Here is a 26,239-nt window from a genome sequence, read left to right as displayed (position 1 = left end):
TATTTGCTTCATCATATTCTCTATCTTCCTTATCATCCAAGGAGCCCTGGCTTTGGTTCCCCTACCTTTTGCCCTTGTTGGAATGTACCTAGCTCTTACCTGAATCATCTCCTCCTTAAAGATCACCCATTGTTCCGTTAGTCTTTTCCTGTCAGTCTTTGATTCCATTTTACCTTGGCTAGATCCCCTCTCATCCCATTGAAGTTAGCTCTCTTCGAATTTAGAAGTTCTACTTTAGATTGTTCTTTGCTCTTCTTCATTACTAACTTAAACCTTATGATATAATGATCACTCTTACCCAGATGTTCCCTCACAAATACTTGGCCCACTTGGTCCCACCTCATTCCCCAACACCAGTGCCTCTTTCCTAGTTGGACCGAGAACATACTGGTCAAGGAAGTTCTCCTGAACACATTTCAGAAATTCCTCTCCCTCCTTACTCTTTATTCTAACATTATATCCCAATCAATATTTGGGTAATTAAAGTCGCCCAATATTACCACGCTGTCTTCTTCTTTGGCCTCCTTATCTCGAGAGACAATGGGTAAGCGCCTGGAGGTGATCAGTGGTGTGTGGAGCAGCGCCTGGAGTGGCTATAAAGGACAATTCTAGAGTGACAGGCTCTTCCACAGGTGCTGCAGAAAAATTTGTTTGTCGGGGCTGTTACACAGTTGGAACCACGCTGTAGTTCTTACATATCTCTGTGATTGCACTAAGATTTGTTCCTCGATCTCTCTCTCACTATTCGGAGGCCTATAGAATAGCACAAGTATTGTGATCATACCTTTCTTGTTTCTCAACTCTAACCAAATGGATTCTGTCCTTGCTCCCTCAAGGACATCAACTCTTTCCATCACTACAATGTTTTCCCTAACCTGTATTGCCACCCTACCTCCCTTTTTCCTTCCCTATCTTTTCTGAATACTTTGTATCCTTGAAAATTGAGTGCCCAGTCCTCACTATTTTTTACTGCGTTGCTATTATTACCACAACATCAAATTCCCACACGGCTATCTGTGCTTCTAGCTCACCAACCTTATTCGTTACACTTTGTGCATTCTGAACCTATCTTTGTATTCCTCATAATCCTCCTTCGTCTGTTCCTAGTTAACATGGTACTACTTCCTTCTCCAGTACTATCCAACACTCTCTCTCCTTTATGCACCTTATTCCTCATTTTTACTTCTGCATCCTGGTGCACATCCCCCTGCATATTTAGCTTAAACCCTCCCCAACCATACTAGTGAACATAATACAGTAATGAGGCAAGATAAGCAGTATTTCCAGCATAACTACCAGGTCAATAAGATGCAATGGACTGGATTTTCTTCTCTTGCCGCTGAAAGTGGCTGCGGGTGAAAAATTTGGCAGCCCACCATGCCACCGTGATCTTCCTTGGGGTGGTCCAGGATAATGAGTCAGTCGGGCCGCCAAGCCCCCAGTCACGTGGAGGGGGCGGGCTCTCCAATGCCGGCAATGGCGTCAGCTGCTCGTGCACAAGCGCTCGCCCCATTTTTAAAGGGCAACCAGCCCTGCCGGGTCATTTAAATTTTTAAAGGGCTAACTCTCCCTCCGCCCCAATGGACCACCGATAAATCTATCACCCCTTCTCCCCCCACCCATAACAATTAAATTCAACATTTGGCTTCTCACGCCTCCAAAACACTTACCTTCAATACTTGACCTTTCCACCCCCTCAAACCGATCAAAGTACAGAGGTCGCTCCTTCACACCCTCCCCTACACTAGTAATTTGCATTAGAGTCCGTTTCTTTCCTCCACCAACCCCCCCCCCAACTGCACTCAAAATCATAAGTTCACCCCTTCCCCACCACGGTGGCGCCTGCTGTCCACGAACGGAAAAGTGAATGCATGTGAATGGCGGCCGCCGCTCGGAAGATTGCAGTCCGAAGATAAGAAAATGCAGTTGATTTTATTTAAATGTGTTAATTTAATTAATTTAAACATGTTAATCCGGGTCCTTTCGCCCAGCGGCAGGGGGGCCACCATGGAGCCTCGCCGCCGCTGGGAAGATTGGCCCAGCACTCCCGTCATCGGGCTCTGTGGTGGGCTGCTGCAAGAACAATCTTTTAGCATCTCCCCGCCATGGAGCCCGATGTCAGGAATTCAGTAAAAATTCTTTTTATTCATTTGTGGGATGTGGGCATCACTGGCTAGGCCAGCATTTATTGCCCATTCCTAATTGCCCTTGAATTGAGCGGCTTGCTCGGCCATTTCAGAGGGCATCTTTTTAAGAGTCAACCATATTGCTGTGCGTCTGGAGTCATATGTAGGTCAGACAAGGTAAGGACGGCATATTTTCTTCCCTAAAGGACATTAGTGAACCAGATGGGTTTTTACAACAATCAACAATGGTTTCATGGCCACCATTAGACTAGTTTCCTTTTTTTAAATTCCAGATTTATTAATTGAATTCAAATTTCACCATCTGCCATGGTGGGATTCAAACCCATGTCCCCAGAGCTCTGGGCTCTGGATTACTAGTCTAGTGACGTTACCACCTCGCCACCGCCTCCCAGCCAACATTTTGTTTATGCTATTAAGTCATAAAATTCTGCCTCAGTGACAATATGTATAATAAACACTGCTTATGATCCACTGTTTCCATTATCCTGAAGCATAACTTCATGATATCACAGGAGAGGGAGGTTTTACACAAAATATCTACCCACAGGCTACCGCTAACGTTTCTAAGCTAAAAAATTGGCACAAGAGACGATTAAAAGATATTGATAACAATACATACTTTATAACATTCAGGGTTAGGTTTCAGCGGGGCAGGTACTTCATATATTTTAATGGCACCTCAATTTTAGACATCGCTACAGATCACATGGCACTTATATGGTACAAATATATTTATCTTATGTATTTAATATTTTTATAAGTAAGTGTTAATTTTAATAGTCCTGGAACTCAGTACACAACCATGGTATTTACAATTTCAATATTGTTTCAAACAATGATTTTAATTGCTCAATTTTCTCCACAGCTCCACCTAAACCTCATCTCAAACCAGCTGTTGCTTTAGACAAAAATGGAATGTTGCAAGTCACTTCCACAACAATTACTATCAGAATGCCTGTATGTTATTTCACAGATGAACATGGTTCTATCAAGAAGATCCAAGTAATAGTGACTGAAACAAGAGGTAGGAGTTTTTTTTCCAGACTTTATTGAACAGTCATCAGTCAAATATAAATAAAGTGAGGAAATTCATTGATAACAGTTCAATTTGCCTCAGAATAACATAGAATCCTAGAATGGTTACAGCACAGAAGGAAGTCATTCAGCCCATCTTGTCTGTGCCGGCTCCCAGCAACAGCAACTCACCTAGTTCCACTGCCCCACCTTTTCCCCATCGCCTTGCAAATTTTTTCTCTTCAGATAATTGTTCATTTCTCTTTGAAGGCCTCAATTCAATCTGTCTCCACCACACTCTCAGGTAGTGCATTCCTGTTCCTAACCACTCGCAGCATGAAAAAGGTTTCCTCGTGTTGCCGTTGCTTCTTTTGCCAGTTGCCTTAAATCTGTGCCCTCTTGTTCTCAATCCCTCCACCAATGAGAACAGTTTCTCCCTATCTACTCTGTCCAGACCTCTCATGATTTTGAACACCTCTGTCAAATCTCCTCTTAATGTTCTCTTCTTCAAGGAATACAGCCCCAGATTCTCCAACCTATTCACGTAATTGAAGTTCCTCATCCCTGGAACCATTCCCGTGAATCTTTTCTGTGCCCTCTCTAATACCTTCAGATTCTTCCTAAAGTGTGGTGCCCAGAAGTGGACACAATACTCCAGTTGCGGCTGAACCAGTGTTTTATACAGGTTTATCATAACCTCCTTGTTTTTGTACTCTATGCTCCTATTTATAAAGCCCAGGATCCCGTATGCTTTATTAATCGCCTTCTCAACCTGCTCTACCACCTTCAATGATTTGTATACAAATATCCCCAGGACCCTCTGCTCCTGCATCCCCTTTAAAATTGTACCCTTTGTTTTATATTGCCTCTCCTCATTTTTCCTACCAAAATGTATCACTTCACACTTCTCTGCATTAAATTTCATCTGCCACTTGTCCGCTCGTTCCACCATCCTGGCTATGTCCTCTAGAAGTTTTATCACTATCCTCTTCACAATTCAAAATATTTCCAAGTTTTGTGTCATCTGCAAATTTTGAAATTGTATCCTGTACATCCAAGTCTAGGTTATTCCTATATATCAAGAAAAACAGGGGTCTTAACACCAACCCCTGGGGAACTTCACTATATACCATCCAACAGTCCAAAAAACAAACATTCACAACTCCTCTGTTTCCTGTCACTCAGCTAATTTTGTATCCATGTTGCTACTGTCCCTTTTATTCCATGGGCTCTAACTTTGCTGACATGTCTGGCACTTTATCAAATGCATTTTGGAAGTCCCTGTACACAATATCAAATGTATTACCCTGATCAACCCTCTATGTTACCTCATCAAAAAACTCAAGCAAGTTCATTGAACATGATTTGCCATGAACAAATCTGTGTTGGCTTTCCTTAATTAATCCAAATTTGTCCAAATGTCGTCATCTTGTTGTTCCGAATTATAATTTATAAACATTTTCCCACAACCGAGGTTAAACTGATTGGCCTGTACTTGCTGTCTTATCCTTACACACATGTTCAAAAAAGGGTGTAACATTTGCAATTCTCCAGTTCACTGGCACCACGCCTGTATCGAAAGAGGACTGGAAGGTTATGGCCAGTGCCTCTGCAATTTCCACCTTTACTTCCTTCAGTATTCTTGGATGCATCTCATCAAGGCCTGCTGATTTACCAATTTAAGTACAGCCAGCCTATCCAATACCTCCTTTTTATGAATTTTTAGCCCATACAGTGTCTCAGCTACCTCTTCTTTAACTATGACTTGGGCAGCTTCTTCTACCTTGGTAAAGACAGATGCAAAGCACTCAATCAGTACCTCAACCATGCCCTCTGCCACCATGTATTAATCACCATTTAGGTCCCTAATCAACCCCACTCCTCCTTTTACCACTCTTTTACTATTTATATGCCTATCGAAGCCTTTTGGATTCCCTTTTATGTTAGCCACCAGTCTCTTCTCATAATCTCTCTTTGCTTCTCTTATTTGTTTTTTCACTTCCTCTCTGAACCTTCTATGTTCAGCTTGGTTCACAATTGTACTGTCCACCTGACATCTGTCAAAGGCACCCTTTTTTAAAATCATCTTACTCTTGATCTCTTTCGTCATCCATGGAGCTCTGGATTTGTTTGCCCTACCTTTCCACCGCTTGGGAATATACCTTGACTGTACCTGAACTATCTCTTCTTTAAAGGTAGTCCATTGTTCAGTTACAGTTTTGCCTGACAATCCTTAATTTCAGTTTGCCTCGGCCAGATCTGTGGCCACATTGAAGTTGGCCTGTCCCAAATTAATTATTTTTACTCTGGATTGCTCTTTGTCCTCTTCCATAGCTATCTTAAACCTTATGATGCTATGGTCACTGACACCTGATTCACTTGACCCACCTGACCCACCTCATTCCCCAGAACCAGATCCAGCAATGCCTGTGCAGGGCAAAAAGAAAACTAAAGGGTATTTTCCTGTGGTACCATCATCAGAACTAGCTCTCACTAGCAAGCAGGACCTCAAAGGTAGTAATCTCTGGATTACTCCATGTAACACACGCAAATTAGTATAGAAATTGGAGGATAGAGCAGTTGAAGGCATGGCTGGAGAGATGGTGCAGGAGGAAGGGCTTTTGATTCATGGGATATTGGGACCAGGCTCATGTGGAATATAAAAACTGGCATTGACCATTTGGGCTGAATGATCCCTTCAGTGTTTGAATTTCAATGTAATTCTATTGTATCCTGTTGTAGATTAAACATCATTGCATTTTTGAACATTTGTTCTGGGGATATGAGCGGCGTAGTATTTATTGCCTATCCCGAGTGACACTGAAGGCATTTAGAGTCAACTATATACTGTGGGACTTGAGTCACTTGTAGTCCAGTCCAGGTATAGGTGGGGTAGGAGTGGCAGTTTCCCTTTGCTGAAAGACCTTAGTGAACCAGTTGCATTTTTAATAAAATATCAGTTTCCGTGGTCATTTACCAGCCCACAAATTACCAGATTTATTGAATTCAGTTTCACAACTTGCCATGGTTAGATTTAAATTCACAGCCTTTAAGGTTGCTAGTCCATATCCATTGACAGTAAAAAAAACCTATAGAAGTTGAAAGTATACCTATTAGCACATCTATTAGCCAAGAAAAGCATGCATACTCACCACAAGACCTGCACAGATGACTCTCCCTATCGCCACACCAATTGTAAAACAGAAGAGAAACAAAACGTACTGTATACTGAAATAAAAACAAGAAATGCTGGAAATACTTAGCAGGTCTGGCAGCATCTGTGGACAGAGAAGCAGAGTTAACGTTTCAGGTCAGTGACCCTTCTTCAGAACTGGCAAATATTAGAAATGTAAAAGGTTATAAGCAAGTAAAGCGGGGGTGGGGCAAGAGGTAACAAAGGTAAAGGTGTAGATAAGACAAGGTCACAGAATAGCTGACCAGAAGGTCGTGGAGCAAAGGCAAACAATCTGTTAATGGTCTGTTTGAAGACAAAGCATTAGTACAGATAGGGTGTTAATGGACTGGAAATTGAACAGCCGCAAGTAAAAACATGAAAAAAGTGTGTAAGCAAACTGAACAAACTAAGATGAAATAAAATAAAATAAACACAAAATATATATATATATAATAAAAGGAAAAAGAAAAAAATAACTAAAAATAAAAGTAAAATGGGGGGCCCGTCATGCTCTGAAATGATTGAACTCAATGTTCAGTCCGGCAGGCTGTAGTGTGCTAATCGGTAAATAAGATGCAGTTCCTCGAGCTTGCATTGATGTTCACTGGAACATTGCAGCAATTCCAGGACAGAGATGTGAGCATGAGAGCAGGGCGGAGTGTTGAAATGGCAAGCAAACGGAAGCTCGGGGTCCTGCTCGCGGACTGAGCGGAGGTATACCGCAAAGCGGTCATCCAGTCTGCATTTGGTCTCCCCAATGTAGAGGAGACCACATTGTGAGAAGCGAATACAGTATACTATATTGAAAGAAGTACAGGTAAATCGCTGCTTCACCTGAAAGTGTTTGGAGCCTGGGATAGTGAGGAGTCAGGAGGTAAATGGGCAGGTTTTACACCTCCTGTGATTGCAGGGGAAGGTGCCATGGGAAGGGGACGAGATGGTGGGGTAATGGAGGAGTGGACCGAGGTGTCACGGAGGGAACGATCCCTTCGGAATGCTGACAGGGGAAGGGACGGGAAGATGCGTTTGGTAGTGGCATCACGCCGGAGGTGGCAGAAATGGCGGAGGATGATCCTTTGGATATGGAGGTTGATGGGGTGGAAAGTGAGGACAAGGGGAACCCTGTCGCGGTTCTGGGAGGGAGGGGAAGGGTTGAGGGTAGAGGTGCGGGAAATGGGCTGAACACAGTTGAGGGCCCTGTCAACCATAGTGGGGGGGAATCCTCGGTTGAGGAAAAAGGAAGACATGTCATAAGCGCCGTCATGGAAGGTAGCATCATCACAGCAGATGCGTCGAAGACGGAGAAACTAGGAGAATGGAATTAAGTCCTTACAGGAGGCAAGGTATGAAGAAGTGTAGTCGAGGTAGCTGTGGGAGTCGGTGGGCTTATAATGGATATTAGCAGACAGCCTATCCCCAGAGATGGAGATAGAGAAGTCGAGGAAGGGAAGGGAAGTGTCGGAGATGGACCGTGTAAAGGTGAGAGAAGGGTGGAAATTTGAAGCAAAGTTGATAAAGCTTTCCAGTTCGGGGCGGGAGCAGGAAATGGCACCGATACAGTCATCAATGTACCGGAAAAAGAGTTGGGGGAGGCAGCCTGAGTTGGACTGGAACAAGGAATACCCCACAAAAAGACAGGCATAACTAGGACCCATGCGGGTACCCATAGCAACACCTTTTACTTGAAGGAGAAGTTGTTCAATGTGAGAACAAGTTCAGCCAGGCGGAGGAGGGTGGTGGTGGATGGGGACTGGTTTGGCCTCTGTTCAAGGAAGAAGCGGAGAGCCCTCAAACCGTCCTGGTGGGGGATGGAGGTGTAGAGAGATTGGACGTCCATAGTGAAGAGGAGGTGGTTGGAGACAGGAAACTGGAAATTGTCAAAATGACATAGGGCGTCAGAAGAGTCACAAATGTAGCTGGGAATAGACTGGACCGGCGGAGAAAAGATAGAGTCAAGATAGGAAGAAATAAGTTCAGTGGGGCAGGAGCAGGCTGACACAATGGGTCTGCCGGGACAGTCCTGTTTGTGGATTTTGGGAAGGGGGTAGAAGCAGGCTGTCCAGGGTTGTGGGACTATGAGGTTGGAAACTGTAGAAGGAAGATCTCCAGAGTAGATGAGGTCAATGACTGTCCTGTGGACAGTAGCTTGATGTTCGATGGTGGGGTCATGGTCCAGAGGGAGGTAGGAATAAGTGTCTGAGAGTTGGCGCTGAGCCTCTGCAAGGTAGAGGTCGGTACGCCATACAACAACAGCAGCACCCTTGTCTGCAGGTTTGATGACCATGTCGGGGTTAGACCTGAGAGAACGGAGTGCCTCAAGTTCAGAGGTGGACAGGTTAGAGTGAGTGAGGGGGGCAGAGAAATTGAGATGACCAATGTCTTGCCGACAGTTTTCAATGAAAAGATCAAGAGCGGGTAAGAGACCAGGGGGAGGGGTCCAGGTAGAGGGAGATTGCTGGAGGCGGATGAATGGGTCTACTGATCGGGGGAAGGACTCTTGGTCAAAGAAGTGAGCCCAGAGGCAGAGGCGACGGAAGAAGAGCTCAACGTCATGCCAAGCCCGAAATTCATTGACGTGGGGGCGTAAGGGGATAAAACTGAGACCTTTGCAGAGTAGAGAACATTCAGCGTCAGAGAGGGGGAGGTCCGAGGGTATAGTGAATACACGGCAAGGGGTCAGATCAGAAGGTCAGAGGGAAGTGAAGGGGAAGGAGGATCTGGAGGGGCATTAGTCCCCATCAGCTGCTGGAGCTTGCGTTCCTTGACACCTGAAAGGAAGAAAAAAAGGTTTTTGTTAATGCGTCGGATGAGACGAAGGATGAAATGAAACTGTGGAGTAGAACAGCTTTGAGATAAGGTGAGGCGGTGCTGCTGGAGAGAGAGGTCCAGTGTGTACATGTGGCGGCGCATAGCACTGAGTGTAGATCTCAGGATGCGGCGAGAACAGCAGTCCGAGGAACGTTGTATTTCTCGGAGATACCTGTAATCCTGGGTGGATTCAAAACATGATGGGTGAAGCTGCAGTTGGAATCCACGTGGAATAAGTCGGAGCCGGAGATAGTCACTGAGGAAGGAGATGTGGCTGTGAAAACGAGTATTGGTAGACACTTTTATCAATAAAAACCAGGAGGGAAATAGAAAGCAACGAAGGTGAACTGTTTACTGTCTACTGGTTTGACTTTAGCCAAAAATGGTAGACACTTGCTTTTTCCCGTTTTCTACCATTGTGCATATCAAGTAGTTCCTTTAACTGTGAAAGTAAAAAAAGTTTGACTTGTTCCAAATTTGGATATAACTAATAGACACCAAAAGAAATGAATTTTAATCATCCATTCTTTACAGAAATATGAGAAGCTAGCAGATACTAATGGCAAATTTAGCTAGGTAATCAGTGATAAATGCTTATTTGAGACGCAGCAGTAGATTTATTGCTTAAAATGCACCCTAAACATAGTCTTTTTCCAATGTTTCATATATAATGGGAAGGAAAGAATGCATACTTTAAATGCTGCTGTGTCTGATTTCTCTGAGTGGAAAATTAAGCAATGGACACTGTACAGTGGGCAAGATTTTAACTCGCTCAAACCTGTAACTCAGAATAAATTTCTGAATTTTATTAATCATTGAATCCTGCAGTACTGATGTCACCAAATCATCATATGATGTTTTAGCTGCATTTGCATTTCATTGAGGATTATGCAACACCCCTCCCCCTCCAAAAGGTGATGGCTTTTCACCAACTGTGCTCTTCAGCATAGTAGACATTTTAACTTTTTAATGTTGTCCCCAGTAATTTAGATTACTACAAAACTATAATCTTGGGCTCACATTAAATTGACGTGTTGTATTTTCAGGAAAATATTCACACAATAATTTGAACTCGCTAAGGTAGTCTATTTAAGACAATAGAATTTTTATGAGTGACTGCCCATGTATGATCGTATCACATATCAGGTAGTAAATTCGAGGGGCTGCATTTTTAAATGAGGTCAGAGTCCAGATCGAAGGCGGTCTGGTACACAATTTAGCGCTGTTGGCTTCAGTGCTGGTGCGCTGCCATGATCCTGATCCAGAGCCATTTTGAATGAGGGCTGCTCGGGGTCGGATCAGCTGCCCACTGCTTCCCAGTGGGCAGCCAATTGAGGCCAATTATTGGCAATAATGGGCCCTGTTCCCCCACTGATGGGAATATGCAATCAGCAATGTAGGCAGCCCACACCCAGACCAATGTGGTGGGCTCAGGATGAGAGGTGGGTGTGGGGGTAGGCAATGAATCATGCGAAGGAGCCCTCCCCAACCCAAAACGGACACCAGGCCACAGCTGCGGCTGCTGGCTGTCCACTCGAGGGGTTGCCCCATCAAGATCATGGCCAGGCAGCTGTGGCAGTTTTAAAAATAAAGAAAAATCTTACCTGGCCGTCTCCCCCTCTCTCTCCATCTTCAGATCGACTGCTGCCACCTCGGCCACTGGTACTGCCGATCACTGAGTGCTGGAGGGCCTCCCATTGGCCCTCCAGCTTCGGGTGCCCACCTACCATCCCTGACTGGATGGTGAGCCTGCTTCCTGCCTTGAATTGGCTGAGGATTTGAAAATCCCTGTGGGCGTGCTTAAAACATGCCATGCAAGGTCGGGACCTGCAACCAGCCCCCATTTCCGGTTCCTGACCCCTGATTGAAAATCCAGCCCGAGAAGCCTCACTCCTGCCTGATACAAATGTGAAGAAGTATTTGGCAAAATGTTTGTTCACATTGAAAATTTTGTCTATTGTATTCAGGCAGAGATTTGTATTTCATCAAAATCTGTTGAGTAATTTTTTATTTCTCTTAGCCAGTTTTTCTCCAAACTAATAATGTTACATAGTAAGTACTTCTACTGAGGCATGTAAATTTTTGACTTCCGCATTCTATTAGAAATTGTGTGAAAATGTATGCTGTTAGGAAGACCTGGCTTTTAAAGATAATAATGATGCACCAGAATCATTTTTAAAGAATCATAAACCAATAATGGTATTACCTTTATTAATTTTGTGTTCATCAAGGTGAGGGATGGTAGCATTGAAATATGAAAGAGCTTCCCATTTTAGGCACACAGATTCAGGGAAATTTGAGGGAGTTTTGCTCTGCATCTGATCATGCTGAACCTACTCAGGTGTACTCCACGCTAATGATGCATTTCAAACATATCATCTGAAAAGCTTTACTGCACGAGTGTTGTATTTTCCATTTCCTGCACTGCCATCATGTGGTTTACGTGAGTGAAAGTGCCAGTTATTGTTGAGTTATAGCCTTTTAAATCTTCATGTAAGAAACCAGTTTGTTTTCATGCAATTATGCAAAATTAAGTTAGCAGAATTGTTGAAATGTAGAAATCTACATCCAATAATGTACACTGTGTACCATTTTGTATCATGTCAATTTTCCTAAATTCTAATCTGACAAACTGTTTCTTATTTGTTTCTAAATTAGTAGTTCCATTGTAGTGTCTGTCATCATAGTCAATTTAATATTGTACGTATTCTGAGTTGAAATAAAATATATCAAGACCGGTTTAAAGCTTTTTGCATTGGCCTAGGTGTAAGTGATTCCATGAAGATATCAACACTTAAATAGCCCAATTTGTTGAGTTAATCTCTTAATTACTTTTCACTGCTCTTCCTCAGTTGCTACAATGATTTTGTTCCCACTTTTTCTTGCATTCTTACAGTACGTACTTACAGAATCTCATATGTGTTACTTAGTTTTGCTGTGTTTTATTTTTAACACTTACAATGCTTTATAATTCTATTTTAATATTATTCTTACATCTAAATTGTAAATGCTAATAATAAAGAGCTTCATTGTGCAGAGGCACAGAGCTGTATTCGAACATCCAAATTAGGAGCAGGAGTAGGCCATTCGGCCCTTCGAGCCTGCTCTGCCATTCAGTAAGTTCATAGCTGAACTGATTACTCCACATTTCCACCTTCCCCCAATAACCTTCCACCTCCTTGCTTATCAAGAATCTATCTACCTCTGCCTTAAAAATATTCAAAGACTCTGTTTCCACCGCCTTTTGAGGTAGTGAATTCCAAAGACTCACAACCCTCTGAGAGAAAAAATTTCTCCTCATCTCTTTAAATGGGCGACCCCTTATTTTTAAACAGTTGTAGATTCTCCTGCAAGGGGAATCATCCTTTCCACATCCACCCTGTCAAGACCCCTCAGGATTTTGTATGTTTCAATCAGGTCGCCTCTTACTCTTCTAAATTCCAGCGGATACAAACCTAGCCTGTCCAATCTTTTTTTTATTCATTCATGGGATGTGGGCATCGCTGGCTCGGCCAGCATTTATTGCCCATCACTAATTGCCCTGGAGAAGGTGGTGGTGAGCTGCCTTCTTGAACCGCTGCAGTCCATTTGAGGTAGGTACACCCACAGTGCTGTTAGGAAGGGAATTCCAGAATTTTGACCCAGCGACAGTGAAGGAACAGCGGTATAGTTCCAAGTCAGAATGGTGTGTGATTTGGAAGGGAACTTGCAGGTGGTGGTGTTCCCGTGCATCTGCTGCCCTTGTCCTTTTAGTTGATAGAGGTCATGGGTTTGGAAGGTGCTGTCTAAGGAGCCTTGGTGCATTGCTGCAGTGCATCTTGGAGATGGTACACACTGCTGCCACTGTGCGTCGGTGGTGGAGGGAGTGAATGTGTGTGAATGGGGTGCCAATCAAGCAGGCTGCTTTGTCCTGAATGGTGTTGAGCTTCTTGAGTGTTGATGGAGCTGCACCCATCCAGACAAGTGGAGAGTATTCAATCACACTCCTGACTTGTGCCTTGTAGATGGTGGACAGGCTTTGGGAAGTCAGGAGGTGAGTTACCCGCCACAGGATTCCTAGCCTCTGACCTGCTCTTGTAGCCACAGTATTTATATTTTCCTCATAAGACATTCCAGGTATTAGTCTAGTAAGCCTTCTCTGTACTGCCTCCAACGCATTCACATCCTTCCTTAAATAAGGAGACCAGTACTGTACACAGTACTCCAGATGTGGTCTCACCAATGCCCTGTATAGCTGAAGCATAACCTCCCTACTTTTGTATTCAATTCCCCCCACGATAAACAAGAATATTCTAGTTGGACTGATAATTCCGAAGCACTCACACAAGGAGCAGTTGTCACAAAATTGCATTCCCTGCAGTGAGCTTTTTATCTATTGATTTTAATAGATGGAAATTTATAGACTGGAAGCACGCAATTTAGTAATATGCACTCTTGGTACGCCAAGAATGGTTGCCTCAGAATCTTTACTCTGAAGTTCCTGCTCTCAAAATGCTGCTGTGGATGTGGAAGCCAGGTTCCTTCCTACAAGTGGGAAAGAAAGCCAAAAGAAAAAGGGAGTGGTGATCCAGGCTACTGTGCCAAGATCTGAATCACAAGTGTGTGCTCCATGAGTTTAAGCATACTTGGGAGCAGTTAAAAGTACATCAAACTCTCAAAACAGTTTAAAAAGAGAGAACATTATCACAATTAACAAGTTCAGACTATACCCCACAGTGAAATTTTCATGAAAAAATAGATATTGCTGTATTATATGTGAGCAACTTATTATTTACAGTGCAATATGCAAAAGTAAATGTTTTTTAAAAATGTAATTATTAAGTCTCTTTGAAAATTCACGAGATTTGCAGATCAGCTTCACTGCATAAATAGTTTATCTTCAATTTATCGCAAATAACCAAATCAAAATGTTTTATTTCTTTATTTAATTTCTTAATTTCATCTTTAATAGCTATGAACGATGGAAATATTTCTACATGGTATGATGCTTATGTAAGGAAGCCAAAACCATATTTTGCAAATGAAGGCTTTAAAACTCCACCTTGCAGTAGAACGAATACATACAGAGAGAATGCTAATGAAGAAACATATACCATTGGAGCTGAAAAATCATGTCAGCAAAATGCAGAGAAAATTTGCAATGGACCCCTAAAACATGATAAACAGTACTTGTAAGTAAAATAATGGTTCTGATTTATTATGTTGTATATTTTTCAATCGAACGGAAGCAGCAACTTTACGGTGATGTTCTTATTCATTTATGACACTAATAGAACACAAATGGAACAGGATTCTTTATTTTCTTTGCAATGTAAAGTTCCTGTTCTTTGCTGTTAATTTTTAGTGCAGCTAGATTTTGCTGGTGATGGGATAGGACAGGGCCATCTGTTTTTATGAGAATGTCATTGTAGTCATTGTGATTCCATTTAAGTTTAAGTGTCAAATATGCTTAGGCCCAACAAGATTGACAGAAGCACCTTGGGTGGTAATATAATAGAACACTACTTTACTACCATTGGATAATTTATTTGACTGAGTATGGCATCAAGGAGCCCTAGCAAAAGTAGAGTCAATGGGAATCAGGGGAAAAGCTCTGCAATGATTGGAGTCATACTTAGCACAAAGGAAGATGATTGTGGTTGTTGGAGGTCAATCATCTGAGTCCCAGGACATCACTGCAGGAATTCCTCAGGGCAGTGTCTTAGGCCCAACCATCTTCAGCTGCTTTGTCAATGACCTTCACTCCATCATAAAGTCAGAAGTAGGGATGTTCGCTGATGATTGAACTATGTTCAGTACCATTCGTGACTCCTCAGATACTGAAGCAGCCCATTTCCAGATGCAGCAAGACCTGGACAATATCAAGGCTTAGACTGATAAGTGGCAAGTAACATTTGTGCCACACAAGTGCCAGGTAATGACCATCTCAAACATGAGAGAATCTAACCATCTCCATTTGATGTTCAATGGCATTAACCTTCACTGAATCCCCCACTATCAACATCCTGGGGGTTACCACTGATCAGAAACTGAACTGGACCACTATATCAATACAGTGGCTAAATGAGCAGGTCAGAGGCTGGGAATTCTGCGGCGAATAACTCAACTCCTGACTCCCCAATGCCTGTCCACCATCTACAAGGCACAAGTCAGGAGTGTGATGGAATATTCTCCACTTGCCTGAATGGGTGCAGCTCCAACAACACTCAAGAAGCTCAACACCATCCAGGATAAAGCAGCCCACTTGATTAGCGGCCCATCCAACCCCTTCAACATTCACTCCCTCCACCACTGATGTACAATGGCAGCAGTGTGCACCATCTACTAGATGCACTGCAGCAACTCACCAAGGCTCCTTCAACAGCACCTTCCAAACCTGTGACCTCTACCACCTAGAAGGACAAGGGCAGCAGATGCATGGGAACACCACCACTTGCAATTTCCCCTCCAAGCCACAGATCATCCTGACTTGGAACTACATCACCGTTCCTTCACTGTCACTGGGTCAAAATCCTGGAACTCCCTTCCGAACAGCACTGTGGGTGTACCTACAACCTAAGGACTGCAGCGGTTCAAGAAGATAGCTCACCACCATCTCCTCCAGGACAATTAGTGATGGGCAATAAATGCTGGCCAAGCCAGCGATGCCCACATCCCATGAACGAATAAAAAAAAATTCATCTGAAAAAAAGCTTACACAGATTTTTATTGTAGTCAAGGCATAGATTTCAAATGCCATTTGTGTTTGGCAACCTTGTGCCATCTATGTATTTCACATTTTGAAATAACATTCTGGGGACTACAGTCATTTCTCCCCAACTTTCTAATATACCAATAACAGTAGTACTCCACAGCATGTTACATTTTTGGATATTTAATCACAGACATTGCCACATTTGAGCCCTTTCTTGCCATGAACAAGTTTAGACTTACCTGTTATTTGTATATAATTTGTATATGTATTTAATTATCTGCAGGTGGAGGGCATTAACTGGGGTTCACTTGAGCACATATAAAGAGATACTTACTTAAACTGTGGTGTGGCTGCGTTAGGAAGTGTATGCTTGTATTGTTTCGCCCTGTAAATAAATGTTAGACTGAGTAAAGATTGATTCCATACTATTCTTCACCAACTGGCTTTCTTGAGTTTATCATGGTAGCAGAGAATGGTTGCCTAAAGGTGAAGGTTGGAAACGAAGAAAGAAAATTCACACAAAAGACTACAATCCTGGTAGCCATTGTGAGGAGTGGCAGAAAGCAAGTGTAAATTGTTGGTAGATGATTACCCTGCAATGTTCTTGGAGTGTACACCATATGACCAGTGAAAGAGTGAAGTGGATATATGGTTACACTATACATCCCTACAAAATAGGGAACAAGGTATGGCCTTGGCATTATCACTACCTACCAGAAGTAAAATCAGAAATCAAGAACTTTGTAAACTGAATGTCCGTCAGTTCGAAGGTTTGGATTTTCTATGAGAGTTCTTGAATGAAATTTACAAGAAAGATGATCTATGAGGCATGGTCAGACTTCAGTAGATTTTTGAAAACCGATAGTTATTCAGTGGAGGAATATATCATTGACGTTAACAGACTATATACAAGAATGAGGAAATTCAATTTTGAGATCCCGGGCTCAGTGATAGCGTTTAAATTGCTGGATTGTGCTAAGGTGTTGATTATGGACAGGCTCCTGGTTCTAACTGGTGTTCAGTTCTTGGTAACTAACTCCCTGTTGGATTTGATGTCTGCTGCCTTGAAAATAATTTCTGGGGAAACAGTCATTTCCTGCAGCCTTGGTGTAACAAATGGGACACAAATAATAGAGGACTCAATGTTTGCAGGATTTCTAAATGGTCCAGATACTGGACATAGGCGGCAGTATAATGGAAGACTTACAGACAGGCAGAATGAGGATGAAAGCATCTTTAGCATATCTGGCTTTTACAACAGAAATCAAAATTGGAATAGCAATAATAAGCAAAAGAATCCCAGGAATGCCCAAGGAACAATTAATAGGTGCTTCAGGTTTGACTCAAAATATCATTAAGAGATTAACTGCCAAAGTGGAGAAGCAGGATCCTTGAAATGGCACATGACAGAGTTCTGAGGCAGAAGATGAAGATAATGATGAAACCCAATGAATTGTACTTGTCACAAGGTGTTTTAGTCTTGTGATGAATGTGTTATTCCTGGAGCCATTCAACCATGCTGTGCTAGATAGAGCTTGCACTTTACAGTATATTGAACAGATTGGTTAAAATGCTAGCTAGATTCACACAGTAGTGAGGATTGCGCAAGGTTAAGGAATATAAATGCACTACTTACTACAGCATAATGACAGCACGTTAAGGTCACTGAAGAGAGTTGTAATTCCATGAAAAATAGTTGAGTAACTCCATGTAAAATAGCTGAATAAGCCACTTTTTCAGTACTGATGTAATCTTTAATGAGGTACCTTTGCTGTTGAGTAAACCCTCTATGAAAAAGGCACAATTAAGCTTGACATGAAGCATGATAAGGCAATTGTTTTTTGAAAGTCAGTGGATCTGCCGTTTATCTAATCAGGACATTATTGTAGCCCCTTAACAAAATCTGATGTTTCTTATCAGAATATTAGACAAGTATTAATGGCATCAGGTGATAAAAATCAGAGAGAATAAAAGCAAATTGTCTTAAAGTTACACAGACAATTTGCTGACCCTACTTTTCAAAGATTAAAATCCCTGCTAAATGATGCAGGTGTGCTTGATGAAGAGTATAAAAGGCTAATTAAAGAGATTAGTGAGAAGCATGAAATCTGTAAAAAGTATGCCGCCACATTGGCACGCGACTTTAATGAGGTAGCCGCCATAGATAAAAGGTATGGGACAAAGACAGAAATATTTTCATTCTACATTTTATACACTTGGCAACCCGATTTAGTCTTTCGACAATAATACATAGCAAGGACAAAAGAGTGATTGTAGATAAAATCATGGGGAAATGGATACGGACCGGACTTGGGGCACCAGCTAAGTTTCTGATTGATAATGGAGGGGACTTTGCCAATGACGAGTTCAGAGACATGTGTGAAAACATGAACATTATGCTGTGAAAACCGCAGCTCAAAGTCTGTTCAGCAGTGAACTCTGTGAAAGGAATCATGCAGTGATAGATGAAATGCTGCATAAAATCTCAGCTGGGCAATCTGACTGCAACTTGACAACCGTGGCATGGCTGGTTCATGCAAAGAATTCACTTCAGATGCTTGGAGGGTATAGTCCCTTTCAATTGATCTATGGGCAAAATCCCAAATAGTCTTTTGTGCTATGCAACACTCCTCCTGCTCCAGAAGGTAAAGGCCTGCTCGGGTCTGCAGATGAAACCCGACCCGACCCGAGCCCCACAGAACCACATCCAACCCGAGCCCGATCCAGCCAGAGTCCTTTCATTTTTTTCCCGTGTCCGACCTGACCTGACCACCAGAATATAATCAACTTTATTGAAGAGGTTGTGCTCTACCTTGGATGGAATCGCTCACTGCAGACCAGTGCAGAGTTTAGTTTAGTTTAGAGATACAGCACTGAAACAGGCCCTTCGGCCCACCGGGTCTGTGCCGACCATCAACCACCCATTTATACTAATCCTACACTAATCCCACATTCCTACCACATCCCCACCTGTCCCTATATTTCCCTACCACCTACCTATACTAGGGGCAATTTATAATGGCCAATTAACCTATCAACCTGCAAGTCTTTGGCATGTGGGAGGAAACCGGTGCACCCGGAGGAAACCCACGCAGACACAGGGAGAACTTGCAAACTCCACACAGGCAGTACCCAGAATTGAACCCGGGTCGCTGGAGCTGTGAGGCTGCGGTGCTAACCACTGCGCCACTGTGCCGCCCTTAATGTTTCCCGCCTTGACACTGTCGCTGTGTCCGACCCAACCCGAGCCTGATTGCCAGACCTGGAAGAGCGACTCGACCCGACCTGAACCCAACACATGTCGTTGGGTCCCATCTGGTTCGGGTCCTTAGGTGACCCAAACAGCATGAAACTAGTTTTTAGTGATGCTTCACATGCTAGTCTTCCTGATGTGTATTCGACTGCACCTGGTTTCATAATATTTCTTATGGGTGAAAATGGAAATGTTGGGCTGAATTTTATGGGCCCTTGGGAGATGGGATGGGAGGAGGTGGGCCACAAAACAATGAGGGAAGGCAGCGGGTGGAGTGCCCATTGCCTTCCTGACACCATGCGATTTTGTTGCGGGCGGGAAAGACCAAAGACGACCTACCTGCCCAGAGGCCAATTGAAGCCCTTCAGGGGTAGTGGCCAATTAATGGCCACTTAAGGGCCTCTTCCCACCACCACATGGAGAGGTCGTCCAGTAAAAGAAGGCTGCCTCCCTGCGGGCTTTGTGGGGGGGCCTCCTCTGTGGGCAATCTGTGGCCCCCCCCAGTGGCAAAGACTGCCACTCCGCTAACAACCACCCCCCCGCCCTCAACAATCACCTCCCCCATCACCCCCGCCCCCCCCCCCCCCCCACCTCATCGGGGCCTGCCAGACTGGCCCTAGCAACTACGACACACTTACTAGGATCCGGGGCTCCAATGCTAGTCCTGGCCCTGGGCCTATTATATCAGTGGCCACCACTTCCAGTGGAGCTGGTGATACTACTGAGCTGCCAGCCCTCTAATTGGCCGGCAGCTCTTGAAGTCCTTAAAGGTTCAGGAATCCCGGTACTGGGCAGTTAATTGCCTGAGCGCTCTGAAATAGACCCGGGTTTGGTGGGCGGGGGTAGTGGGGGGCGGTCTCCAGAATGCCAAGGCGGGATTCCCCTTTCCTTTTGGGCCTGGCTTTGGGACTCTCACTGGCTCCATAAAATACAGCCTGTTCTCCTTTAGCTTGGGAAATTATAAAGGGTTGTTAAAAGTACTTTAGCTGCTGAAATACTGGCTCTTGTGGACATAGTGGATATGAGATTCTATTTGTCAAATGTTTAAGTGAGATTCTGTGCAAGGTACTGAAGATAATATACCTATTGAATATTATGTACATAATCGTTCATTGTGGGATAAGGTACATTCTATGAAAAGTGAGAGTGAGAAAAGGTTGTGGATTGACTTTGCTGGCTTGAAACAAATGTTGAAGAGAAAGGAAATCTCTAAAATGAATGAATTGATGCAAGCCATCAACTGTCAGATAGTTTTACAAAAATAAATGCTTCTATGAAGAAATTATTCGGGGTCCTAGAGGAGGGGTGTCTCACAATGTTATGGTTTGTACAGAATATGGAAGTTTTTTTTTTGTTTTGAAATTTTGCTATGCTTATTAACTCTATTTTTCCTTTAAAAAGAAAGAAGGGAACCTGTTAATTGTATCTCAATTGTGTTTAATTATATGCAAGTGGAATGCATTAATTGGGGTTTCATTTCTGCACATATAAAGAGACACTTACTGAAACTGTGGTCTGGTTGAGTTAGGAGGTGTATGCTTGTAATGCTTCACTCTATAACTGTTAGACTGAGTAAAGATTGACTTGGGTATTATCCTTCACCAACTGGCTTTCTGGAGTATATCATTACTCATTCACTCTGAAGATAATTTGAAGTGAACTCACAAAACAATCAGCACCATATTTTACAATACTGATTGTACCCCTTATGTAATCTCCCTCCACTTTGGAAGTTAGTAGCATAAGTACTGAATAAATTAGTTTATAAACAGGAATGGATAGGTGAACAGAACTAATGATACACAGTACATTTACAACAGTTCCAGACTTAATCATCCCTCTTCAGAAGATAGACAGTAACTAAACAGCCATGTTTACTGCACTAACATTGATATGAACTAGCATAAGTTAGCTGAACATAGGAAATAGGAGTAGGAGTAGACCATAAGGGCCTTTGAGCATGCTCCGCCATTCAATACGATCATGGCTGATCTTCTGCCTCAACTCCATGTTCCTGCCCGCTCCCCCTATCCCTTGATTCCCTGAGAGACCAGAAATCGGTCTGTCCCAGCCTTAAATATATTCAACGTTGGAGCATCCACAACCCTCTGGGGTATGGACTAGACAATTCCAAACATTCACAATCCTTTGAGTGAACTTCTCCTCAGCTCAGTCCTAAATGATTTGCCCCCGTGTTCCAGATTCCCCAGCCAAGGGAACCAACCTCTCAGTGTCAACCCTGTCAAATCCCTTGTATGTTTCAGTGAGATCACCCTCTCGTTCTTCTAAACTCCAGAGAATATAGGCCCAATTTACTTAGCCTCTCATCATAAAACAGCACTCGCATTGCAGGAACCAATCTAGTGAACCTTCGTTGTTCCGCCTCCAAGGCAAGTATATCCTTCCTTAAATATGGAGACCAAAACTGCGCACAGTACTCTAGGTGTACAATTGTAGCAAGACTTCCTTATTCTTGTACTCCAATCCCCATGCAATAAAGAGCAACATGCCATTTTCCTTCCTAATTGCTTGCTATTCCTGCATGCTTACTTTCTGTGTTCCTTGTATAAGCACACCCAAATCCCTCTAAACATCAACATTTAGAAGTTTCATTCCTTTTAAAAAATATTCTGCTTTTCTATTCTTATTACCAAATTGAATAATCTCACATTTCCCCACATTATATTCCATCTACCACCTTGTTGCCCAATCACTTAACCTGTCTATATCTCTTTGCAGCCTCTTTGTATCCTGCTCACAGCTTACATTCCCACCTAGCTTCGTATGATCAGCTAACTTAGATATATTACTCTTGGCCTCTTCGTCTAAGTCATTAATATTGAATGTAAATAGCTGAGGCCCCAGCACTGATCTTTGCGGCACTCCACTCGTTACAGCCTGCCAACTTGAAAATGCCCCGTTTATCCCTACTCTTTGCTTCCTGACCATTAACCAATCCTCTATCCATGCTAATATCCTATTCCCAACTCCATGAGCCCTTATCTTGCAAATTAACCTTTTGTGTAGCACCTTATCGAATGCCTTTTGAAAATCCAAGTATACTACATCTATTGACTATTAATCTTACTTGGCAGCTCACTGCTGATCATCCACAGATTCTTTTAGGCCCCTCTATCTCATACTTACAAAATTTGACCAGCATAAAGAAAATTTTAATATGTATTTCTAAAACTCAGATCAAGCATATATTTAAGCAAAACCCACAGGATTTTTGTATTTGAACTAATGTGCTTGGCCTACCTCTCGAATGGCCATTAACAGCTATAACATCTGTTCTGGAGCTATTGTGGATCAAAATAAGTTGGGCCATATTCAGTGAGTGAGTCTAATTATTAACCCCATATGCACCATAATAAAAGAAAGAAATCAATAACATGCTACATTATAGACAAGAATGCTTTACTTTTTGACACTGAGATGCAAATCCCTTTACATAATGTTGCAAATGTTGTTAATAGGCAATATTGAATTTGTTTTCATATAAAACTTTATATTCTGGCAGTAGATTGAAAGAGATTTATGCCCTGCAAGTTATCTGTTTAACAACTTAAGAGGTTTCTGTGCCAAAAGATATTATTTCCTGTAGTAATGTGCTGTAGTAATATTTTTCTGCTGGTATTATAACAGTAGAATTTGAGCTCAATGTACTGTTCAGCTGTCGATTTGCTCATATCACTCACTCATCTTTTTCTTTGATGACCTTTTTACTGGTAAAACAGTTACTTTCTTCCACCTTTGTATGGTCCCCATAGACATTCCCTCAAGTACAAGAAATGCAGGCATGAACATGTCTGATACACAACTGGTTTAGTCATCCATTGTCACATCAAGTTGGACCACATCTAGCACTCAGGCCTTGCTCTCCTCTGCCAAAACCATTCATTAGTCTAGGATCATCCTTGAATGTAGCAATAAATTCAAGCTTCTTTACTGCACAACAAACTGTCCCCCATGCCTTCCCTGCTCTCACCACCAACAATAAGTGTGAGAAACTTGTTTTTTTAATCTTTCATGGGATGTGGGCATCACTGGCAAGGCCAGCATTTATTGCCCATCCTTAATTGTCCTTGACAACTGAGTAGCTTGCTAGGACATTTCAGAGGGCAGTTAAGAGTCAACCACATTGCTCTGGGTCTGGAGTCACATGTAAGCCAGACCAGGTAAGGACAGCAGATTTCCTCCCCTAAAGGACATTGGTGAACCAGAAGGGTTTTCATGAAACTATTATTGATTGTCATGACACCATTACTGAGACTAGCTTTCAATTCCAGATTTTTATCAATTAATTGAATTTAGATTCTACCAGCTGCCATGGTGGCATTTGAACCCATGTCCCAGGGCATTAGCATGGGCCTCTGGATTATTGGTCCAGTGACATTACGCTACAGCATCATCTCATGGGCTTCTTTATCATTAAGATTGATACCATCCATTCAGTTGCCTCTGTCACATCATGTCTTCTTCCAAATTTCTTTCAGGTTCCCTCCTGCCCGTGCCTTAAACCTGCCGATTCCCATACTGTTCATTTTGTTGCACCACCCGAGACAAATTTAAACCCAGAATTTTGAAACAGAAACACTGCAAGGGTAGTCATGTTTATTAAAGGGAAACTTGTGAGGGTCTTTGCTGAAACAAAGAGAATAGAAATGCTGAATGATAGTAGAAGATGTCTTTATTCAAATAAGAGGACCCACTGATGTGGAGAAGTGTGGCATATTCTTTATTTTGTATCATTATTTGAAGTTAAATGTACAGTTAAATCAAGAATTAAATCTTGATTATAACTGTTGCTTTGCATGAATAACACTGCTTAACAAGTTTTGTAACAAGCCTCATCTGATGGAAATGTTTGTTCAATCTTCCTGCAAAGCAATTGAAAAAAGTATACATGTAAAAAAAAAAGTACTTGCATTTGTGTAGTATGTTTCCTGCCTTTAGTACAGCACATCCCAAAGCACATCACAACCAATGAAGTAGTTTGAAGGAGGCCACTGTTGTAGTACAGGGAAGTGTGACAGTCAAATCAAGGTAACACGTACAACATCTAGATAAATGACCAGATATTCTGTTTTTTATGATGTTAATTGAGGGATAAATGTTGGTCAGGGCACCAGGAAAACTCCCTCAGATAGTGTTATGTGATATTTTATGTCAACTTGAGAGCAGAGAGGGCCTTAGTTTAACATCTCATCTGAAAAACAGCACTTCTGGCAGTGTAGAACCTTCCTCAGTACTGCACTGAAATGTTAGCCTGAGCATGTATCCATGGGCTGAATTTTCCGCCACCCCAGCGGGTCAGATAGTGGCATGGGGGCGATGTAAAATTGAGCGGGAGGCTCCGAGAGGCCTACCCGCCCCGCTGCCGCCTCCGGTCAAGTTTACAGCGTCAGGTGTGGGTGGTGGGAAATGGCTCGCACGCCCGCCCGAGGCTAATCAAGGCCCTTAAGTGGCCACTTAACGGCCATGTAAGGGCCTTCACCCACCTCCACGGGTATTTTGCCTGTGGCAAGCGAGCGTGCTGGGGATGTGAAAGGCTGCCCAGCGATAGCTGCCGGCATTTCCGCGCCCCGGGGCGGTGGGGCGGGGCCATGACAGGGTGCCCAATTGAGGGCCGATCCCGCCTCTCAACCCACCCCTGGGACCCAAGACGCCCCCCCCCCCCAAACGACCACACCAGCCTCGCCAGCGAAGGAGCGATCCCCCTGGTGAGGCAAGCCCAACTTACCTGGACTCCTGGCTCCATCAGGTTGGTTTGGCTGCAGTGCCAGCAGTGGCCACCGCTCCCGGTGGCGCTGCTGGGACTAAGAGCTGTCGGCCCACTGATTGGCCGGCAGCTCACTGAGGCGGGATCTGCTCCCTCAAGCAGGTGGAAGACCTGCCTCGGGACAATTAAAGCCCAGGGACCCATAAAATGCGGGATGGATCCCCGGATTCCCGTCCACCTAAGGTAAACTCCAGCCCCATGTCTCTAAAGTGGTTCTTGAACCAACAGCCTTCTAGCTTGGAGGCATGAGTGCTACTGCTGAGCCAAGGCTGACACGAATAGCTGATACAGATCATAAGAGAGTACTGTTATTACAGTAGTGTCCTGTTATTATACAAACAGATATAGGCCAGTGTGAGTCAATGCTCATAAAAATTAAGACACTCAGACTTGCTTATGTGAGCAACTGATGCCACTGAATCTAAGAAAGTATCTAAGGTATGCAACTTCATAACAGATGTACTAAGAAATAAATGTCTCTATATTGATATTTAATATTTGTAATAAATTTGTCATTTTTTTTTCTTTTAGATTCAAGTTCCGAGCAACAAACTTTCAAAGGCAATTTACTGATTCAGATTTCTCTGATCCGGTCAAAACTCTAGGTAATTCATGCAAAATAGAATTAAAAAGTGTTCTCTGTTTTGGTAACCTTATGATGCTATGTTCTTGTATATTTGAAATCTTCATTTATGATGGTACAAGTGTTCCAGTTGGTATGGAGTGGTCAGAAAGTGGCTAAATTGAAGTTAATATACCTTGTTATGTGCTGCCAATGTATTTTGGCATTTTCACAATGGCTTATACATTCCAACACTGATCTCATAAACAGCATAGCAGAGCTTCTCCTTGGTATCCTTTTTGACAGAGGTAGAATGAAAATAGCTCCTAAAACACCCTGTGGTCCTTCCTTCCAGGTGTGTACAGAAAAAATTAAGGCACAAAACCATTTAGGAAGATATTTTAGTCCGATGTAAAAAAATATCTGTTGCCAAATAAAGTATGTATTTGGCCCTGTGGTACTACAAGCTGTTGGCAACCCTAGTATTTATGTTGCTGTTAATATTGGACTGAACTTTCAATTTCAGCAGAGGTGTAGAATGGGCTGTATTGGATCAGCCATCTGTTATGTGCCCTGCCTGACATTCCTTTCCACTGTCAAAGTTGAAAGTTCTGTCCATTGTCCCTACAATACTCACTGTTCAAAAATATTTATGAACTATTGGTAGTTGAAAGTTATTTCCATATGTTTGTTTTCCTCTGTTCACATTTCCTGCAGTCTCATTTTCATATTTGGATGTTCAACTGGGTTAATCACACCTTCCATGTATTGATGTTGAAATGATTTCTGGATAATGAGACA

At 42.8% G+C, this 26,239-nt stretch overlaps 1 protein-coding gene across 9 annotated transcripts in view; it reads left to right on the top strand.

Moving 5' to 3' along the window:
• The window catches only part of ptprq (protein tyrosine phosphatase receptor type Q), a 297,632-nt gene that overhangs the window by 215,755 nt on the left and 55,638 nt on the right, over positions 1-26,239 (top strand). For all 9 annotated transcript variants that reach the window (XR_010976839.1, XM_068050461.1, XM_068050464.1 and 6 more), the window contains 3 exons: positions 3,013-3,171; positions 14,096-14,315; positions 25,408-25,481. Coding sequence is in view for 8 of the 9 variants with exons in the window: in XM_068050461.1 (XP_067906562.1) it covers positions 3,013-3,171; positions 14,096-14,315; positions 25,408-25,481 (453 nt within the window). In the remaining variant the exon portion in view is untranslated. The remainder of the gene's footprint in view (positions 1-3,012; positions 3,172-14,095; positions 14,316-25,407; positions 25,482-26,239) is intronic.

The sequence above is a fragment of the Heterodontus francisci genome, chromosome 18, assembly GCF_036365525.1.
Source record: "Heterodontus francisci isolate sHetFra1 chromosome 18, sHetFra1.hap1, whole genome shotgun sequence".
Classification (NCBI taxonomy): Eukaryota; Metazoa; Chordata; class Chondrichthyes; order Heterodontiformes; family Heterodontidae; genus Heterodontus; species Heterodontus francisci.
This window is presented reverse-complemented; position numbering and strand designations above follow the sequence as displayed.